At 46.9% G+C, this 21,403-nt stretch overlaps 1 protein-coding gene across 5 annotated transcripts in view; it reads right to left on the bottom strand.

The window, feature by feature from the left end:
• Positions 1–21,403, bottom strand: part of ILDR2 (immunoglobulin like domain containing receptor 2) — a 44,006-nt gene that overhangs the window by 8,228 nt on the left and 14,375 nt on the right. Inside the window, exons 4-9 of one of the 5 annotated variants that reach the window (XM_069785447.1) lie at positions 14,767–14,823; positions 10,158–10,304; positions 9,229–9,405; positions 3,965–4,078; positions 1,965–2,175; positions 347–1,037 (exon numbers count right to left, since the gene is read on the bottom strand). In XM_069785447.1, the coding sequence (XP_069641548.1) occupies positions 347–1,037; positions 1,965–2,175; positions 3,965–4,078; positions 9,229–9,405; positions 10,158–10,304; positions 14,767–14,823 (1,397 nt within the window). Of the gene's footprint in view, positions 1–292; positions 1,038–1,964; positions 2,176–3,964; positions 4,082–9,228; positions 9,406–10,157; positions 10,305–14,766; positions 14,824–21,403 lie in introns of those variants that run through there. The other 4 variants (XM_069785446.1, XM_069785445.1, XM_069785449.1 and 1 more) reach the window with 4 other exon arrangements.

Below are 21,403 nucleotides of genomic sequence, written 5' to 3' on the forward strand. Positions count from 1 at the left end.
CCCTTCCCTACCATGATCCTCCTAAACCCTAGATAAACTCTCACTTCCTTGGATCACCAGGCAACAGATGCCAAACACATCCCTTACCTCCCCAGTCCCAGGCACATCTGGCTCTCCCTTCCACCATGAAGGAGCTGTGGAGGAGCTATTTCCCTTTCTGGCCTCCTGCACCCACAGTGACTGCCCTCTTCCCACAGCAACTCCCCTTTTCTGGGGTTCCCCACACTTGGACTCCAGGCTCTACCCTCCCGGAGATCCCCCTTGCCCATAAACTCTGGTTAGTAACCCCTGCCTGGTGGGTCCCCACTCAGCCTATTTGGATCAGGAGCACCAGACATGGCCTCACTGTTTTCTTGGGGTCCTTCTTCCTCTTCTTGTCAGAGGCGTTGAGGTAGGCCTGCTCCCTGGCCCTGTACGAAGGGCCTCGGCTCAGCTCCCTCTCGCTGTACGGCGGCAGGGTGTCCTCCCCTTCCTCCTGCTCAGGCGGTGGTGGCGGCTGCTGCGGCTGCTGCTGCGACTTCTCGGCTTTGTAGGTAGAGGGTGGTGACCAGGCATAGTATGTTCCCCCTCCTCTCTGGCTGGGCTGCGAGCTCAGCTTTGAGGGGGTTTCACTACGGTCACCGCTCTCGTCGTAGCTCCGGGATTTCCTCTCCAAGACACTGCTGAGGTAGGAGTGATCGTATTTCTGGCTCCCTCCGGGCGTCCGGCTCACCAGCCTGGGCAGGTGCTTCTCCTCATGGGCCCGTCTCCGGGGTGGGCTGTATGACCAGCCCCGATCCGAGTCCGTCAGCGGCTCTCGGTTCCCTCTGCTACGCTTGGTGTAGTATTCCTCCATGGAGCTATCCTGGTGGAGCAGCCCTCCGCCGCGGCTGCCGTGCGACTCTGACCGCTCAAAACGCCGAGTTTCCTGGCTGTCTGCCCGGCGGGTCCGCTGGCTGTAGGACTCTGCAAAGGCTGCCAGCTCATCCATAGAGACGGCCGGCACTCCCACAGAGAAGCTCTTACGAGACAACATCTCGGACTTGGATCTCTGCTGGCTGGAGGAGGGAAGAGGTAGTGTTAGAGGGCAGGATTCAGCTGCGCTCATCCCCTCAGTGGCCTTCACAGATAATGGAGGGAAACAGGTACTCCCGGGGCATGAATCATCTGACCTGTTTTCACCATCTTCTGTAGGAAGAGATGTATCACATCCTCGAAATCCCTGCTTCTTTCTGCTGACTGTAAAGGCAGCTTAATGAGGATAGCTCAGACTCTACACGTCTAATGTTACCCAAGATTAAACCCAGAGTGCACCTCCCTTGTCCTCCAGTATGTAGGGCTGAACTTGCTTCTCCTTGGCCCCAAAGCTTGTAGGTGTATATCCTGCTGGGAAAACCCAAGAACCTGGCTACAAAAGCTCACAGCAAGGCAATTTTGAAGCAGGTTTAAAGAGAGTGAGCTGGCACTATAGCCCACTACTGAGGGAAGGAAATCCCTGCCATTGCTTTTGGGAGACTGGGCTGCTGGTGTGTTACAGAAGGATGTGGTACCTCTCTTCTAGGCACCAGAATGCCAGTCCTTTAGGCCTGGAGTACAGGTCTTGCTGCACCAAAGCACCAGGGTGTGACTCCTGAGAAAGCACACCAGCACTGGGAAGTGCTGGAAGGATCAGGTACAAATCTCAAGATAACACTTCAGGAAGGGTGGCTTGGTTTCCTATTGATCTCGCTTTTACATCCCACCTCGAATGGGGCTGGTACCTAGCTTTGCCCAGCTGGGTAGGCTTCAGCAGGCTTGTGGGAATCAGATTCATTCCAACCTCATCTAATGACATCTCCAGATTTCATGTTTCTGTCTAACCCCTCTGTCCTGCTAAGCGGAACCACAGCAGCAGGCAATGGAGAAGAGCTACCAGTCCATCTGTCCCTTCTCCTTTCTTCACTACTTTGCCAGATATAGCTGCTTCCCAACACACCACTCCTCACCTGTGCCGGAAACTGTCCCGCTCATCTCTGTAATCGGAGACAGCCTGTGATCTTGATGTGCTTCCCCCGCTGATCACTCCTGCCCAGTATTCAGCATCACCATCCAGGTCCCCCGCAGGAGGCAGAGGTTTCCTTCGCACCTGGCGGTAGGGCTGTCGGAAGTTCAAGTCCTCTTCATGCAAAGAGCTGAGTTCAGAGATAGTGTTGTTATCTGCAGGGAAGGTTGCACAAAAGAAATGAGATAGGCATCACCTGATAGTATGTGTGAGAAAGGAGAAGAGGACAGGAAGGCTGTGGCAAGCCCAGCTGCAGCTTTTTCAGAAAGAAGTTGAGCTGCCCTCTATTAGAAAAAAATCAAAATGGAATCCAAGGCCCTTCTCCAAACCCTTGAACGATCCTGCCCAAGACTCCTGGAGCTCAGTTTGGACATAGAGCTGCTGTTAGACCTACATATAGGTCCTCTGAACTGGTAGCTGGCAGCCAGGTGGAATATTCTAAGGGTATTGGAAATGGCATCAGATGCCTGTGTTCCAGATAACCGAGTTCAGCCTTCATGCAGAAATCCCCGCCTCAGCCCTGCTTCAGTAACACGTGAGCTCTCCGCCCTTGTGAGGTGGGCACCGAGCTTGGTGGAACATCATCAAAGCAGTTGTGCGACCTCCCCTTTTCCTGGTGTGAGACAGTCTGGCTCTGGATTTTGGCCTGACTTGCCCAGCTAAAACAAAAACAACCCCCTCAAAAAAAAGATTAAGAAAAAAGTAAGAGATTATCTGAATCACTGTCAGTCTCTACCCTGTCAAGCACATTGACATCTGGAGGCCTGACATACCAATCTGGAGAGGTCTTTTTATAGTAAATCTTGTGGGTGGAGAAGACAGTGTGCTCAGCAATGACTGTTTTAGAAGTATATATAATTTGTTAGTTATGCCTAGTCTGTACAGAGCTTTGATGTAGTGTCATTCCCTAAAGCCCTTACCTTCACTGATTTGCAGGATCTCACACGTCTGTTTTAAATGAGCCTCTGCCAGTGCCTAATATGGGTTAGCTCTGCATGACTCGGATGCTGCCCAGAGGAACTGAGCCCCCAGCCCGCTGCTGTCCTCTGCACAGAACAGCTGGAGGACAAAGAGCAGCACTGCAAGCCCACACCTTGTCCCACCACTGCACCTCTGCCTCCTAATGTGGAAAGATCCTCATTTGGGTTTGTATTCTGACATCCATTAAGCGCAGCCTCAGCCTTTGCTTAGGGAAATAAAGCTTGCAAGAGGTTATCGGAAGACAACGAGGAGTTCCACACAGAAGCTCAGTTCTGAGTTTGCATCATGTTCCTATTCGCCACCCTCCTCCACTTCACCTGCAGTTTCTGACTGCCAAGCTGTCACTACTGATGCATGTGCCACCTCTGATCTTATGTTGACCAGTGCCACAAAATCTGATGATACCCCGATTTCTTGAATCCTTCTTGTAGTCCCTGCTCCTTCTGCAGGGCAACAGCCACTCCAAACTACCTTTCTGCACCCTTCAAGCCACACTGTGGTCATTGCAGCCCACAAAATATGCTTTCAATAAAATCATGCCTCTCCTATTTCGCCATGCTGGGAATTTACAGGCACCACACTACAAGACATAAAGAAATTGGGAAGACAATATCCAGACTATTATCACACCACAGGCTATAGAAGGCATGAGTATGGACTTGGCTTTTCAGATGTTGATGATCCAAAAGTTTAATTATCCGAGTGGACAATTTTCATGAGCATTTGAGCATCCCTCACCTTGTTTGCTCTAATTAAGGATGATTAGGTAAGCAGCAGATCTTTAAAATCAGAATGTACCTGTAGATGCCTAAAATCTAGACTTTATCTGCCCCAAGTTCCATATCCTGGACATCATATCCTAGAGGCCAGCTCCAAGGCAAAGCCAGTGAACTTTTAACTATGAATTTGCAGTCTTTTTCAGGTCAGTGAAAAAAAAAAAATCAAACCATGCTTGCTCCTCACATCGTTCTCGCATCCTCCTAGCTGGGTCAAACTGAGCCAGTTCTTTCTCAACGTAGTACAGCACCTTCATGGAGTCCCTCTCCTTGTCAGTCTGGATCCTGTACCCTTTGCGCACTGCTAGGGAGAAAAGAAAAGCACAAGAGGAAAACACATTTAAGTCCAAGGAGACTTTCTGACAATACTGCTTCTATAGTTAAGCTCACGTCTGCAGGCAGGTAGGCTGCGTCTCCCAAAACAGAGTGAGTCAGTCCTTGCTTCAGAAGAAATTCGTCTGTAACGTGGGATGTGAAGTTGTGAGCAGCTGCATCATGTATAAAGTTTGCAGTAACAGCAAAAATGGTTTGGAAATGCCCAATCTGTACAACCAAATGCATCAAGTGGTGTCATTGCCACAGAGTGATTCCACCTCCCACAGAGGATGGCAGAGAGAAAAGTAGCACTCATTTTCCCTTCCTCAGCACTACAGAAAGGATTCATCATGGTATGGGAGAAGCAGTCCCAGAAGATCAGGCTTCCTCTGCAGCAGGGGCCATAAGCTCCCAGTCTGCAGGGGAAGCAGGTGGCTGAGCATTTGGGAGCTGTCACTCTGCAGCACCACTCCACCCTTCCATCCCTACGAATTCTGCTCACACAGGTTGAAGAGCATGTGGTCGGAGAAGCTCCAGAGAATACAGAAGGAAACACAGAAAGTCCCACAAAGCATATCACACTGCTTTAAGACTTATACTGAATCCAGTGATGGGGCCAATCAGGTCACTGGGTAACTGTGAAACTGCCTGCTCTGGCATTCTTTACATGCTTTATTTTACAGAAAAGTTATGTCTTACACATAAAGTGCTTGATTCCTGGGATTACTCCATTTGCAGGGGAAGTCTGGACAGCTTTTTTGACTTTTCCATATTCCTGTACGTAGAAAAGAAGCCCCTACACACCTGGAGCCACAGCAACTCTAACTCGGACAGGCTGGCTCCATGCACACTTTACCTGCTAACCCTATGAATGGCCTGACTTCCTCAAGGCAGGTCTATAGTCAGCAAGCAGAGAACTCCACAGATCAGGACTTTGAAGAAAATAAGGCTTTTATAGCAGATTATTTAAGAAAGGCCTCAGCCTGGGGCTATTTCAAGATTAATAGAAACACAGGTCTAAGTACAAAAGAGTACTACAACCCTCAAATTCAGCCTCATTAGAGAACTGTCGTGAGGACAATTCACTTAGCACTACAAAATGGAACCTGTCTGCCTTGCATGGGGTTAGTATGTTCCCTTGGGTGAATACAGCAGTGTTGCACCAATGCTCCTCTTGTGGCACGATTTAAATACTTGGACGGTGGTTCTGAGCCAACCTGTTCTTTCTGTTTTATCCCACACCCCGATACATCAAGCTACTAACATATGGGTTTGGTAGTACATTGCATAGTATGCACTGTGTGGGCTGAACAAGGACTTGGCAGAGGTATTCTTAGGCACCTTCTGTCCTAAACTGCTGTGCATGTGTCTGTGCACTATTAAATAACCATGCTCTGCTTCAGAAACGGCGGTGCCATAGAAATGCGTAGAATGATTCCTGTAATAATCCCACAAATTGCTTCAGGAGGAAGGTGCTTTACTGTGTGTTTTGACTGTGCACATGTAAGGTAAGTAACTACATCCTGAAATATTACCTTGTGTATCTGTACTTTGGAAAGGTATTAGATGTTAAAACGTAGTATGGGTCTATCAGGGTTCTGCTTCCAACATGTCTCCAGATAGCTTAGCTACAGCAGTCTGGAGTTTTGCTGTGTTTTATTATCCCCACAAATAAGTGCACCACAACTGCAAATGCACACAGTGATTTACAGAATACAAGGAACCTTGCCTCTGCCTTCCGAAGTGGATGACCATCACGTCTCTTGAAGTGAGGTTGCTGCTGTAAAGAGGGGCTGGACTGACTGCCCTCAGAAGTAATGACTCCTCCTGCACTGCACAACCAACAGCAGGGTGAGTTCTCCACCTCACCATTGTGGCTGACCTCTGTCTGGTACCTTGCCAGGAAAGAGGCCTCTTGCTATTCTTTGTTCTAATATGTCTACTAGGAGCTCAGTTAAGCTGCCACCTCATTATGCACACGCCAGCAACCGACCATCAGCTGGAAATGACTCTGACCTACTAATAACCTTTGCGGAACTTGAACAGGCAGCTTCCACACTGTCTCTCCAGAACCACTACTCACACTGAGGCTGTGCCTAATATCTATTTAGGCAGCATCTATAGCTCCTGGAACTGATGGTGAATTAGCTAGGCTTCATGCTCGACTTGCTATTGCAGTTGTGTATCAAAAGGCAAATGAATTTCTTGGTTAATTCTGTAAGCATCTTGAAATTAACTTCGGATTTAAATCTGCAAAGTTGACTGTGAACAGCTCATAAAAAGTATTTTCCATTATAGATGAAGCATATTTTGTCTCTGCGTTTATTTATTAAATACTTCTTGCAATGATATTGAATGTTCAACTTATTAAATCTCTTTATTACTCCTTCATGTGAGAACCAAAGACATTATTGCTTCCTCCTCACACCCTTCTTCATCTGTAAATTGCCATAACCCTTTAATAAGGTCTGAATATTTTTAAGCCCATCTTAATTATAAGGGAATAAAGATGCAGAGACATTAACCACTTGTCCAGAACCATTCAGTGAAGTCAAAGGGAATGGAACAGTCTTCCCTGTTAGACCATATTTTCTTCTCATGAACAGTTCATATATTTCTAATGTTTAATCTGTGTTTAACTAGACACTTTTTTTACTCTTCTGTGGGTGGAACCAAGTCAGCCAAAACGGTAAGCTGTTTCCCTCCCCAGAAAGGACAGCACTACCATTTTTTTCAGGCAAGTGTGGTTAGGAAGTTAAATGATGTCTCATCCTTACACACTTTCCATATTAAAGGTCTGGAGTCCAGCTCTTGTATCAAAAGCTTCCCTGTGTGCATGGTTTAAGGAATCTATGCAACAGTCTCCAGGTAACCACTGCATTTAAAATAGACAGAGCATACATCCTAACTTATGTGTTGCCAATGCTCTTCTAAATAAGAAAGTTTGGGTTTTTCTCCCTGTTCAGCCCGAAGTTTAGGATGGAGCTCCTAGGCTTAGGCTTCACTGGAGCTTTGTCACATGGCTTTTATGTAACTCTAGACAAATTTTCTAAACATCCTCATGCATGAGGTTCCTCACTAGATCACCTCACAGGGGTCATTTATAGGCACAGAAACTATGTAGGGCAAAGGCTGTCCTTTTTAGCCTGGCAGCCAGGATTACAGAATCCTTCAATCTCTGTCCCCCAGCACTTCTAATCCCATTGTTTTTAAATAAACTTGACAGAAAGGTTGAAGTGTCAAAGATAGCAAGTTTCAGATCAGACTGGCTATGTGGAGGACACAGACCATAATTAGTGCTCCTTCTGAGAAAAGGCCTTTATAATAAACTCAACCATTACCTGTTTTGTTTAGCTTGCCGTCTGGCCAACCAGCAAATAAGTAGCTTGGAATGGCCACATAATGTTTTCTCTTCTACAGCCTGTAATTAGGGGATATTCTGGCATTGTAGAGGACTTTAAGAGAAAGGAACAGAGTGCAGGATATCACCCTTTCTTAGCTCCATAGTTCAAGGAACACCTTGAATAACAGGTGCATGATCCAGACTAAGGGTTTGTCCATATTATTGCAAAAAATACTAATTAAAAATAAAAAAAGCTTAAGAATCTCTGTTGTCTTGCCACAACAGTTAAAACTCTGTAATAATGGTTTTCTTTGCAATACGTAGTATTTCCTGTCAAGTCCTGAGTCGAGGGATTAAGTCCAGACAGCTGATTTGGATTATATAATAAATGCATCTTTCTGTGTAATGAACATGGGATGCTAAGAGCCGTTCCATTTGGTTACCAAATGCATCCACAGTTTTTCATTCTGCATTTGTGCTCTGCTAGTAACGTACAGCAGAGATGAGACTGGGGTTGTGATCTGACTCTTAAAAAATCCCTGGAGCTCTGACAGCCAACACCATGCTCTAAATGCAGTGACATTTTTCACAGGAGAAAAAAATTAAGCACTGGGCTGTCATTCATCACTTTCTGACAAAGGTTTTTGAATTGGATACATTCTGCTTTGGATCAGTGATTGATTTATTTCCTATTGCAAAATGCTCCATTCCAGAGCTCTGTTTTGATTTCAGTGGGGAAAAAAAAAGTATGATTGTTGAAGGAAAATACTTTTTGTAATTCCAGAAAGGTTAATATACTGACTGGGGCAGCAGAAGGATGTGTAGGGTTGTTCAAAAAGCTTAATTATTTGATTACGCTACTTGATCTTGTTTTTTCCGAAGTGTCTTATCAAATTTAAGAATTGATAATTAGTGTGGTGCTTTGAAATCAGACATGTGGCTGGACCAATGGCAAACATACTGTGTCAGTATGGTGACTCTACATTGGTGAGTCACTTCTGCTGCAGCATGTTTGAATTTAGTCAGCCACTCTGATCCTGAAATGCTATCATGTGGCTAAATAGCTACCCTCTTTGTCCTTGACAGCAGCTTCCTTTGCAGCAGAAGTGACCCTCACCAAGATACAGTCATCATACTGATACTCCACATCTGACATTGATCTACAGCTCCTTTCTAGTTAAAAGCTTTTTATCACTCACATTTCACAAATGCAAAGGCTGAACAAAAAAAAAATGACCTACTGACTTCTGTCGGGTAGGGAAGGGGGTCCAGCCCCAAATGCTCTTGGGCAGAAATGCCAAGGCAGCATGTCCCTGTGCCCAAAATGCCATGGGGACAGTAAAACATGCTGCACCAAAAACTGCTGCCAGAGGGCAAGCAGTGCCCTACAGAGGGTAGGAAGAACAGTTTACCAAGAGAGAGCAGCTTGCAAGGCATCAGCTCTAAGGGGAAAATGGCCACTGCCTCTGCTCCCCTGAAATCATCTTCATCCTTTTGTCTTCCACAAGTAAACATTCGTAGCAGTAATGAGAGGGGTCCCAGGCATGAACTTGGCCTCCCATTTTCTGCTCACCTAATTAGGCACCCACAAACTGACGCTGTGCTGATGGCACTAGAAAAGTTGGACCATGTGGCCCTAAGGGATGCAAATGTCATTGTCAGAGCCAGGATTAAAATGCAGTTTCTCTGTGTTTCTTCTGTTCATACCACTCTATCAGTGACAATCGTTCCTCCTTTTCCCAGCCCTGCTCCCAGTAAGAGGACTGAATGTTGTGCCTGGCACTGCAAATTACCATTTTGGCTTCCTCCGCTGGAGTCACTTGGGGCTAAGGGAGGGGGGTGCGACTTATCCACCAGCACAGCAGGAGACGGGACACCAGCTACAGGAACATTGGGGATGTAGTATGGACCTGGCATGGAAGAGACTGCAGGAGGGTACCCAGCTTTTGCTGCCTTGCCTGCTACATACACTGAAAAAGAAAAAGAACAGCAGTCAGCATCACACCAGCCTCCCACAGACCCACATGGCACATGGCCGAAACCTGCACATCACCAACATTGGTGACAACCCAGCCGGAGACAACTGGACAAATGAAATGACAAGGACCAATGTGAATTTCTCTAAGCCTCAAAGGGCACTGAGGGGAGTTTAAACAATGCACACAGCAGATCAGATGAGCACTGCAAGATGCCCAGCAACTGAAGGACATTCAGCGTGTTACAGCCGGCATTACCGCTGCCATGATTTAGAGGCAGTTCATCTTTAAAAACAATTGATGACTCAAGTAGCAGGGATGAGGCTCATGAAACTTGACAGATCTCCCTGAGCCTAACCAGGAACCTTGCTAGGTTGCAAGGATTTTGCACTGCTGTAGAGGGCAGCTGCTTTGCATTGCCAGGAAGAAACCCCTCAGGATGCTCTTAGCTCTGACCCAGAACATTCACTGACATGACAACAACTTTGGAAGGGGAGTGTGACACTTTGGAAAAGCAGGCATAGCTGCTAAGGCAGGGAGGGCTCGGGGAATTACATTTGTAATTCACTTTGAGTGCTCAGCCATTGAGCAATAGGTCAGATGCTTCACCCCTAAGAACTAGTGCTTTAGTCAAGGAAAGTGCTCAGGGCAAAGGAAGCAATATTATCAGATTCTCCTCCTGTTCTGCCAGGGAGCGGAAAAAGTGCATGAGAAGATTTGCGCCAGGCTTGGACAGGGTCACTCACGCGCCCGGGGACAGCAGCAGGACTCGGGACAGCAGGGGCAGCGGACGTAACAGCAGCAGCTGTGTGGGCAACACTGGCACCAGCAGATTCCCACCAGCAGGAAGAACAGGAACGCCCCCAGGATCACCAGGCCCACAAAGACCCACTCTGAAAAACAATGGGAGAAAGAGAGATACTTACAGGATTGCAATCACTGTGGAAGGGAACGTCAGCAACATCCTCCCAGCGGAGAGCATAGGGGCAAAACAGACAGGTGAATAATAGAAGTGAACTCCCTGCAGGTCTAGGAATCCATCCCCCTCTGTGTCAAAGCAGAAATGGCACATGACAGTGAGAAATGGAGCTACAGAAATGTGGTACCTTCTTGCTACATCTCTGGCTGGCTGAGCAGCAAGCAGCACAGAGGCAGGAGCTCTGGTTCCCCAGCACAGAAACCCTTCACCCCACAGCAGACCTGTACGAATGCCGCAGGACAAGCTCCATTAGCATTTGGATCTCATGAAAGACTCATTCTTCCCGGCCATGTTCATGCCCTGCTTGTGTGTTTGTTCCCTACCCACATTCTAGTTTTAATGGGACAAACGGTGGTGAAAAGCATGCTATAAATAGCCCAGTAAATGAGGCAGGCCTGCCCATTCGCAACTAGGCCCACGCATGCAATTATTCTTTTGAATGTGCCGAATGAACATCCTATTCAGGCGCTGCAGCCAGCCAGGAAAACTAACAACCACTTTTTTTTAAATTTTTTCCCCACTGAAGCCTCAGATGATGTCTGCCAGGCCCCGAAAGGGAGCAGCTGAAAAACAAGTGAAAGCACAGAAGAGCTGATCCACAAAAAACAGGATGGGATTTGAACGGGAAGGGGAGCGAGAAAAGGTTTCTCAAACTTTGCTGCTGGGAAATCTGCAGCGGCAGCAGCCGTGGTGGGAGCAGGTGCCCAGCCCATGCTGGGGCAGCTCTGTATCTGGCCACCCTGCACTTTGCAGAGGATTGTGTGCACAGGGCTGCACATACTGCCACATGGGAATTTGCTGGATTAAGGGAACGGTCAGTGAACACCTCCGAACCAAGAAATCTCAAGACTCTGAATGTATAGGAGGCCTGGAGTTGGTTTTACATCAGAGAGATGCACCAACCCATCTAGAAGTCAGACCACTGGTGGGGAAAGACTCCAGGTTTACCCAGGTGGTTATTCAACCACCTTTGAAAGATAGCAAGAAAGCAAAGAAAGAAGTGGTGGGACTGCTTTGCAGTGGGGCAGGGTTTACCCCCAGCCCAGAGAAAAAAAAGCAGCAGACAACTGTTTCTGAACAGAAGTCCAGCGTTCACTGAAGGGTCTCCTGGTACATTATTATTTAAAATGAAGAAGTAGTGATACAAGGATTTCAATGTGAGTACAGAACCACACTGGAAAAATAGCGCACCTCTGACCTGCGTCGCTAAGCTGAAAAGTCAAGGAAAAATGTTCTACTTGGAACAATCAAAACAAGTTTTTTCTACTTCTTCATAAAATACAAAAATAAGAAGTGTCATTTTTGATTCATCCACAGCATTCTGTTTGAACAAAAGTAAAAGTCTTTGCTTTGTTGGAGTTTTCCTTAACTCTTTTACAAACAATTCCCTTTTTTAAATTCCATTTTTAATCTAGAACTTAAAATTTCCTCTAAAAAATGTCAGTGAAAGATCTGGCATTTACAAACCAAAACACTTCATTTCAGAAGTGTCAAGTGAAATGGTTTATATTTTTTGAATATTTTCTTTCTTTTTTGGCTGAAACAGATGAATTTCATTTAAATTTGCAGGTAATTTTGGTCCTTGTGGAATAATTTTTTTTTTGTGACGTTACTATATGCTGAGAAAAATTCAGCTAATGAATAAGGAAATGGCTGGAGGGAAACATTCATGAATGGAAAAGTAAGAGTTGAGAGAAGATTGATACAGTTCCTCAAGTGCTGGTTCTAGAAGCTATCTTATTGAATATTTTCATGAATGACCTTGACTCAGAAAATAAGAGTGTGTTAATGTATCTTGAGGGTAAGAGGTAGGGAAGCATTGTAACTAAAGGTGAAGACTAGGATATGTTATAGAAAGGGCCAGTTGTCCTCAGGCCTGCAATAAGAAACATGAAATGCAGCAATATAATGAATTTCAAGGTATGCAGCAATACTTTCAAGGTCACATGTTCAAAGATTAAGAACAATTTCTGTTCTGAAGAGGACTTCATTAGTTGGAAACAACTGAAAAACAAGAGAGATGATCCGGTATACTATTTCATCATAGGACAACTGTAACCACTTATGCAATACAGCCACAAAAATGGCAAATGTAATCCTATGCCCAACAGAGGAGGAATTTCCAGTAGCATTAAGGAAATATTAATGCCATCGTACAACGCCTCCATGTAACTTCATCTGACATTACTGATGTTATACAACTCTGGTCATCTTCGTACACGAAAAGATGAATTCAGGTTGGAGCTGATGCAAAGCAGGGATTTGAGGGGATGAAGGGACTCGATAGCTTGCCTTGCAGCAGGAGAGCTGAAGCTTGCTGCATTAGTCTATTAAAAAGAAGGCTGAGAGCAGATGTAGCTGCCTGTAAATATGCTAGGAGGATGAATGCTAGGAGGAAAAGTAGGTATTATAGTTAAAGGTCTTACATGAATGGGCATAAACAGGCTATGAGTAACAAAGATGGAAGCTAGAAGCAGCACATCAAAGAAAGCGATCCAATGGGAGAGAGAAAGGCCAAACCCAGACTACTCTTAAGCTTGTTAAGCTTATGAAAAGGACGAAATTACATGGCGCTTGGGATAGAAAGCAAGACAGCGAGCCAGACTATCCTTTCCAGTCCTGTGCTTCCTAATCGATGCCAATCCGAGCAAGCCAACAGCTCAGTGGCTTTTTCTTTTGTCATGTTCACATCTTGTTCTTTACAACCATCACTGATACAGAGAAGGTGGTAAAATAGTATTGCATGACAGAAGTGGCCAGCCACAGCTATGCAATGAAGCTCAGATGTCAGATCTCCAGAGCTATTAGTGAACAGTTCACATCACTCCATAAAGGATAAAAGCCTGGTAGAGGAAAAAACCAAACAGCAAGCCCATTGTAAGTGTATCTGTGGTCTACCTGAAAATGTTCTAGGAGTACAAAAGGGGGTCAGGTTAGTACGTACGTTGCACATTGCAAGATACTCAGCAGCAGGAGTGGATGTTCAAAATCAGTGTCCCAGTGACAGGGACCTATGAATCAGGAAGGATTTTATTTTACAGGAAGTTAGACCATTTTTTTCTCTGATGAGGTTAAGAAAACAGCAAAAGAGCCTGCTGGCTCCTCCTTTATGCACAAAACTGGGTTTCAACCAGTTCCAGATACAACTGTGTAACCCTGAGATTCAAATGACTACCAAGTGAAATGCTGTGTGCCCTCACTCCCTGGAAACTACTGTATTCTGCTTGCAGGAGTATCTGCTTTTGTTTATTCAGGTAATAGGCAATGCTAACAGCTGAAATGTGGTTTGCTGCTGCCTTTTACACTTTCTCATTGTTTATACCCATGCAGTGAGGGTACCAGAAAGCTACCTGGCCAGCACACAAGAAATATATGCCCATTCAATAAAATTGTAAATAGCAGGGGAAAAAAAGCGTTCGGCAACAGAGAATCAACTTCTGTCTATGCTGAAAAGACCAAGCCCTCTCCTGCCATGCTGAACTTCCAGGGACCTTTGGGTTACACTGGAGGTGGGGGAGTGTCTGCCTTCTCTCCGTTTGCATCTCTGGGACAGACTTGAAAATAGCTTCACACATTTATGTGGAGTTGCATTTTTGCACAAACGTGTGAAAGAAACACTCCTTGGGCACCATCAGGGGATGATCAGATGACTCAAGGGCTAAATGTTCGCACAGCTTTTCCCTTTCAAGGACAATATGATGCACAGTCTGTTTCCTCTGCAAGGAGTGCCAGAACTGGTGGCTCTCATTAGTTTGGCTAGCAAGGGATTTATCATGGGCACAGAGCTTTCATGTCTGGTCCAACCAGCTGGTGTTACCTAGATAATGCCCTGACCATGCAGCACAAGAGGGGCTGTGCCACTGATGGGTTACTAACCAGTGCTCTATTTCTAGCACCTCCTGTGCTACCATCTGTGGTGATGGCTGTAATGGTACCCGCAGGATAGGATCTGGGGCGCGGAAGTTACTACTGCACAAGAGCAGCTGACGTACAAAGCCATATGGGCACACGAGGCTGCTGAGGTCTCGCAGGCTGGAGTGGCGTGACCTTTGTGCTAGCAGGGGGAGAGCAGAGAGCTTGATATAAAACCTCCCCTGAACAGAGCTGGCATTTCTGCTCTCACACTGATCCTGGCATGACATCAACCATCTCTGTATGTTGGCTCCCAGCATGGCCATTCCTCCCCCAAGTCCCAGCATCAGCTCTCTCAGATCTCATCCCAACACACTTTCCCAGTAAGCGACAGGCTTTTCTCTTTTTATCCCCAGGTAAAACACACATAAGAGTGAAACGTACACCACATAAAGATGCTGCAAAAGGATAAACAGACAAGATGACAGAGGACTGGGTGATTGAAGGGTGAAATGACTGAATACCTGGCATAATCTCCACAGCAAAACTGGGCAAGAGATCAGCAAGCAGCCCTGTCCTGCCTAGAAAAGACAGAAGGAGGAGAACAAGGAGAGAGGTTACTGCAAGAAAAACACAATCCCCAGCCCCTGCCTTAGCCTCCAGTCCCCTTCCTCATCAGACCACTTGCACTCTGTTAACGGAATTCCTATCAACCACAGATGTCATCCTGCTTGATGCCTGGTGTCTACCTCTGCACTTTTGCCATTTCTGTGTCCTTGCATTTTATCTTTATCAGCAGACCTGGGAGGAAAGAATCTGAAATAGAGCTTCTCCAATCTAGGCACGAAATGACAAGGAGAGGGAGGTCCCCCTAGCATGGTTACACAGTAACATCTTTCTGGAATTATGCTCTATACATGCAAAAACCTCCTGGAAATGCACAACAGCCCTCAAATAGAAGGATTTAGTTTACTTTAAAAGAAACCCAGGCCCTTGACAAGTCAGCCACATGCATCCAACATCCATAGGTAGTGCTTTCCATGTGGGGCCCTGCAACTGCAGAGACAGGCCCAGGAAAGGAGTCTTGAAGCATGACTGTGAGCACGTGCTACTTAATTCAAGATTTGCAAGCAACTTAGTCAGATTGGGTGATTCAAGGCTAACTCTCAAGCGAAGCAAACCAACCAGGGAACAATTTGTGTAGAAATTTGTAGAATCACTTTGCAAAAGGAAAAGAAAAAAAAAAAGGCAAGTCAACTTCTAATTTATAACTGAATACGAACAAAATCCAAGCTGAAAGGCAGCCTGATGCCTATTTGTTTTGGCACTGAATGTCTGGGATATTTCTAATACACAGCAAACATCCTTCACAGTGTTCGGCTATAATTTACACACACCTGTGCATCAGCAGAACAGCCCTATGGGCAGCTGTCCTACGTACTCTTTTATATAGCACCAGGATCATGCTAGGTTTTTTGAAAACATGCATAAGGTAGGAGAGCTGCACTCTGAAGAGAGACATACATTGTGGATGTAACGTAACAGAAGCAGCTAAGGGTAAGCCAGTGCAAAAGTGGTAGAAAGCTACCTTTAACCTCCCCACATGCCCTTCAGGTCCTGCACTAAGCAACACTCAGACACAATGATGAACTGGATCCCAAGTTCCTCGGATTCTAGCCTGTCCTTGAAGCATGTTGTAATCAAATTCCCACTGTCCGTTTTTTCTGAGTGCTTCAGCAGAGGTTCTGTAGAGATCAAAAATCCACAAGGATGCCTGCTGGAGCCATAACAAACATACTCTGAATGCAGGCAGTGCTTTGCAACCAGTTGCAACTCATCAAAGCTGTCCAGTACTCACAGTAACGCCATCATGATGAGGTGCTCCTGAAGCCTTGGCAAAAGATACAATGCTGATCCTTCAGATAATTCACTACTTTGAAGGAGGACTCTTGCCATCAGTCTACTGCAACATTTTCAACTACATATACAAAGAGCTTCATGACATGCTTTGCAGTCCATTTTCTGGAAGGATCAAGTGTCCAAACTGCTCACAGCTAGCTTATTATGGGAAAGTGCTCATGTATGCTTTCTGCTGACATGACACAGGCATATATGCAACGTATGCATGGCTTAAGTCTTGGGTGCCACAAGTGGGCTCGAAACGCATGCAACAAATATATGCCTTGTGACACAGTATGAAAGATTTACATTACGTTCCATGTGCATATTAAATATATTCCTTATCTTCCCAGCACACACAAAAAAATATGCAATTCTTGCATAGGCCTCTGTGTGTCTGTATGTGAACAATGTACATGTGAACCACATGCACGCAGAACATACGGGCAGACACGGGCATGCAGCTTGCCTCCCATGTGCATTACCTCTGCACAAGTTCACATGCAGCCCTGGTCTGAGAGCAGACGCCAATGGACAAATAGCTGGAGGTATACAGCTAATTTAGGGCTGGGATTTGTGGCACCAGAGGTAAGGGAGTGACACCTATAAAGAGCAGAAGCTCCATCTCATGAGTCCAAATAGGCACCTGCTTTATTTTGAACCTACCTGAACAGCCTCAACCCCTGCTAGTGCTGGATCTTATGGCGCCTCCTGATCCCCAGGAGGAACCACACATTCAAAGGGGAAGAAGCATCCCTCAAAAATAACAGTGCTTGAGAGCTTGGAAACTTGTCACAGAGGAAACCAAGGTAATTCCTCTGTGCTACCAACGAGCAGTCGAGTATTTCCCTGCTTGTGCAGCCTCACTCGGCTCTGCTGAGTATCTGCCTGGGGAATTTGCTCCCCCTGCCCGGCCAGTGGGGAGCACAGCCCTGGGGGCCCCAGAGCCACCAGCGGGGGATGCACAAAGCCTGGGAGGGCCCGAGGCAGCAGCGAACCCCAGCATGGCTCAGCCTGAACTCTGCCGTCTTGACTAGCCTAGCTGACAGCCAGCAAGCACAAAGCCCGCCTCCGGACTGCTGTGCCCCCAGCAGCTTTCAATGCACCACAGCTCTCCTCCCTCCCTGTCCTTGGCTGAATTAATTCACAGAGAACCCTTCCCTACACCCTGCGCTTCCCCCTTAGCGGGGGAAGCCAACGGGGGGGGGGGGGCTGCCGGCAGCCATGGCTGCCCTGCAGTTGCCACGGCAACGGGAGGCTCCCCGCCACTGCCCCTCGTTGAAGGCGACTTTCCTCTTGTCGCTGCTGCCAGCAACAAGTGGAGCAAAAGCACCCAGCCCACCAGCCAGCCCCAGCCAGCGGGTGCAGGGACAGGGTGGCTCGGGGGGGGGCAAGGGCCACCGGTGACTCTTCCCGGCCTGTCCTGTGCAAGACCCAAAGCCAGGCAGCAGCCGGCAGAGGGGAGCCCGGGATGGCACCGCAGCGGGTCACGCAGTGCCCAAAGCTGTGGCAGACAGGGCAGGGTTGCAGTGAGCAAGGCCTCCTTTTGGACCCACGGCTGAAACACCAGCCAGGAGACGGCCACGGCACCCATGGCCAGCACCCTCCCAGCCCTCTACGCCCAGGCTGCTCCTTCCAGGGGTGTTAAGCTCGCCTCACTTCTCTCTTGTTTTTTTAAGGAAACTTTAAGGTGGAGGGCTGAGGCTAGGTAGCAATTGGTGGGGAGAAAACAATTTAGTAAAACATCCTGCCAAGAGACCATCTGGCCACACCACCTCTGCACAGCAGCTCTGCCTGCCTGAGAGGACCGCAGGCACTCCAAGAGATGGCTGGGCATGGCCACCGAGTGGCAGCTCTGTGCCTGCCCCCCGCCAAGGCCTATGTGTCCTCTGCGTAAGCTCTCACCACCAAGCCCCAGCAGACACCCCTGGGGGAAAGAGGGAGTAGATGATGGCCCCGTTTACCAGGGCTGTCCCAGGTGGCTCTGTGGGAGCTAGGAGCTTGTCCTCATTCCAGCACGGATCTGGGACGTGCACCCATCTCTACTCCCACCGTGCTGCTGTGGGGCTTTACCCACGCGCAGCAGCTTCTCACGGGGCACGCTGTACACCCCAGGCCCCTCAAAGCGTGAGGGAGCCCACGAGCCCCCAGTCTGCACTGGCAGAGCACAGCGGTAGAGGGCAAGAGGAGGAATGGGAGAGGAAAAGCTGAGTGGGTGCAGAGCGGCTCCAGAAGGTGCAGAGATACAGAAGAGGACAGGAGTTAATACACAGGAGGCAGGCAGGTGACAGAGCGAGAGAGCAAATAGCAGCAGATCAGGGAGGACCTGGAGTCAAGCAGACAATTAGCAGAGAGTCTGCAGAGAAGAGACACAAAAATAATTAGGATAAGTGGTGCAGCTGAAAAGAAACGATGACATGAATAAAGTAGGTGCAGGTGCAGTCAGGAACATGGCAATTGGGTAAATACGGGAACATGGTAAATACTGGCAATTGCATAAATGCAATAAATATTGGGTAAATATGGGAATAACTGTGGAATTGTTTTCCCTGTTGAGGGCTGCCTCCGAAGGCCTACCTGCAGCAGTGGGACCACGGGAGGCAGCAGCTACAGGGGGAACTATTTCTTCCTCGGTGGCGGAAAAATTTGCCACAGCAAGGGGCCCCTGGCATGGGACACTGCCCTTAGGGGAAGTTGGAAAGCGTAGGAGAGGAAGCGTGCGTGGCCCTTGTAAATCAGATACTTTTCCAAGAGAGCTGCTGTGAGATTTATTGGGAGAGCATGGCTCTGCAATGAGTCCCTCCGTGCTCCCTCTGCTCAGAGTAAACTTTATCCTTTCTTCCCATCCTTCTCTTCAACTGGAGAGAGAAATAGCAGCAGCCCTTCTTGGAGATCAAAGTTTTAGCAGGCAACAAAGACCTCCAAGGAGGCTGTTGCCATGGCTACCTTAGTAACGGAGGTCTTTTAACCACGTGAGCAGCGTGTGGCTGTTGCTGGCAAATAAGGAGGAAAAGAGGGGTAAAAAACCTTGGCAACAAGTAGCACTTCTAAATGGTGTGAAATAAATAACTAGGAGTAGGCTGGGCTAGGGCGAGGGGGATTAGACCCAGATTACAAAGGCTGCACCACAGTGGTCCGGGGCAGGGCAGCAGCACCCAGCCTAGCAAGGACAGGACCAGTACTTTGGGGGTGGGAGGACACCAGCGGCCTTCCTGGCATCAACGCCTTTCCTCGCTGTTTAAGTGGAGGGCTCCCGTGCCAATCACATCCTTCGCCTGCTGGCACTACTCGCCTTCGGTCAGGAAGGCGCAGCTCAAGGTCGGAGAGCGCTCACCGTGAACTTGCTTACAGACACCTCCCCGGCTGAGATTTGGCCCTCTCATCCCCAACACATGGCCAGAAGCACTGGCATCTCTGCCAACTGCTGTGACCCAAGTACTGGCTCAGAAGTTACTGGCAGCTTTTCAGCGAAACAGAGCAAAATCCTAAAACCATCGTCCTGCAAGGCAAAATTTTGCCAAGAACTTTCCTGTCTCCAAAACCACAGCAACTCTTACAATACAGTCTCTCCTGGCACACAAGAGACTCCAAACCTGGCTATATTTATACCAGCTATCGAGTCATTTTGCTGAGTAAGAACTGCCCTTACTAGCACTGCACGCCATACACACACGACCCAGTAGAGATTTATTCTCTCTGAAAGCCAATGCATGTCTCTATTAGTACATTAATTACTGTGCAATATGCTGTGTTGTGTATGTATCTACATTCTTTCCCACCTATGGGTGTTAGACTTCATAAATTTGGGGGTTTAGCCTAAATCGATATTGGCTGGTAATACAAACTACCAAAGCTGTCAGTTTACCAATGCTAAATGCTAGCTGAGTTCAGAAATTAACAAAAACCTCAAGTGCTAATTGTTTTTATTTAAAGCATAACAACCGTAGAACCTGAAGCTTCCAAAAGATTAATTATAAAATAATATTTCACTACTACATAATTTATGTAGTATGAGCTGACAAACTGGATAGAAAAAAAAAGCAGGCAATAGCTGTCTAGCAAAGCACATGGATCACTAACCAAAGTATCAAACCAACAATTGGGATTAGTGGATCACTTTCCTGCCTCTTCCAAGAGCTTGACACATCCTTGGGAATGAAACCATGACTTCATGATGCATGTCTAAGCTATGTAAAATCTCGTAATGCAAACACTGCAAAGCTTGCACAGACCTACACATTTCACGGTAGCCAGCTGTGCCTAGCTATACCTACAGCCATTGCTCTATAGCTGTACCAGCTTGGGAAGGGAGCAGTATAGCTGCTTTCACAGGACCCTGCACCTGATTAGTAAATTCTGGCTCTCGGAAAGGCTTACTGGGTTATATGCAGTCTCATGCAATTAAGCTAGACTGCTTCCTGATGTGAGCTGGGTCACATGAAGCTAGGATGTGGTATCCACTGACACTGCCCTGTATTTCTGATTCGAAGGTTACTCCAGGCACCCTGCATCCACTGCACTGGTACACTTGCAGTTCCCTTCAGCAAAGGCTGCAATGAATGACTTTACTGAAGCCTACTGACATTCTTATATAAAAAGCAGTGCACAGGCGCTACAAATAACTATTTGATTAATAGCACTGTCTGTGTTTCAAGAAGCAGGACATTCAGCTGTTAGCTACTAAGATAGAAATGTAGACTTTCTTAAACTTAGGATTCAGCCTTTTTGATTCAATCACATTAGTTCTAAAAACCAAATGTATGAAGTTGCAAATGGATTCACTAGCCCAGCTGTAATGTCAGCAAAGGGTTCTATATTTCTAGTAAAACATACGAGTGCAGAGAGCATCACTTGACTCCTGTTGTGGAATTGCTAACCTCTGTACTAGTCTAGTCCTGCTGCAGCAGAAGCAGAGTTCATACAGTTTCCAGCATGCTAGACCTCATTTGGAGATTCCAAATGCCACCAAAATACAAATGTTTAGTAAAAGTGTAATAGTACTTTTTAATTTAAATTCTTCCCTTACTCTACAAGAGGTTCACTACCAGCCAATCCCCTTCTGTGTTTCTGAGGCTCAGAGGTTACTATCCCTCTTCCCTTGTCTGCACTGATTCCATTAGAGAGGGTTAAAGTCCCTGACTAAGCTACACCTACTGAATGGTCTTTTCAGCAAAGCACATAAGCACATGCTTAACATCAGGTATGCTTTATAAATCCTATTAGCTTTGCTGAGCACAAATGGATATAAGTAAATGCTTATCT

The sequence above is a fragment of the Haliaeetus albicilla genome, chromosome 6 (genome assembly GCF_947461875.1).
Source record: "Haliaeetus albicilla chromosome 6, bHalAlb1.1, whole genome shotgun sequence".
In the NCBI taxonomy this organism is placed as follows: Eukaryota; Metazoa; Chordata; class Aves; order Accipitriformes; family Accipitridae; genus Haliaeetus; species Haliaeetus albicilla.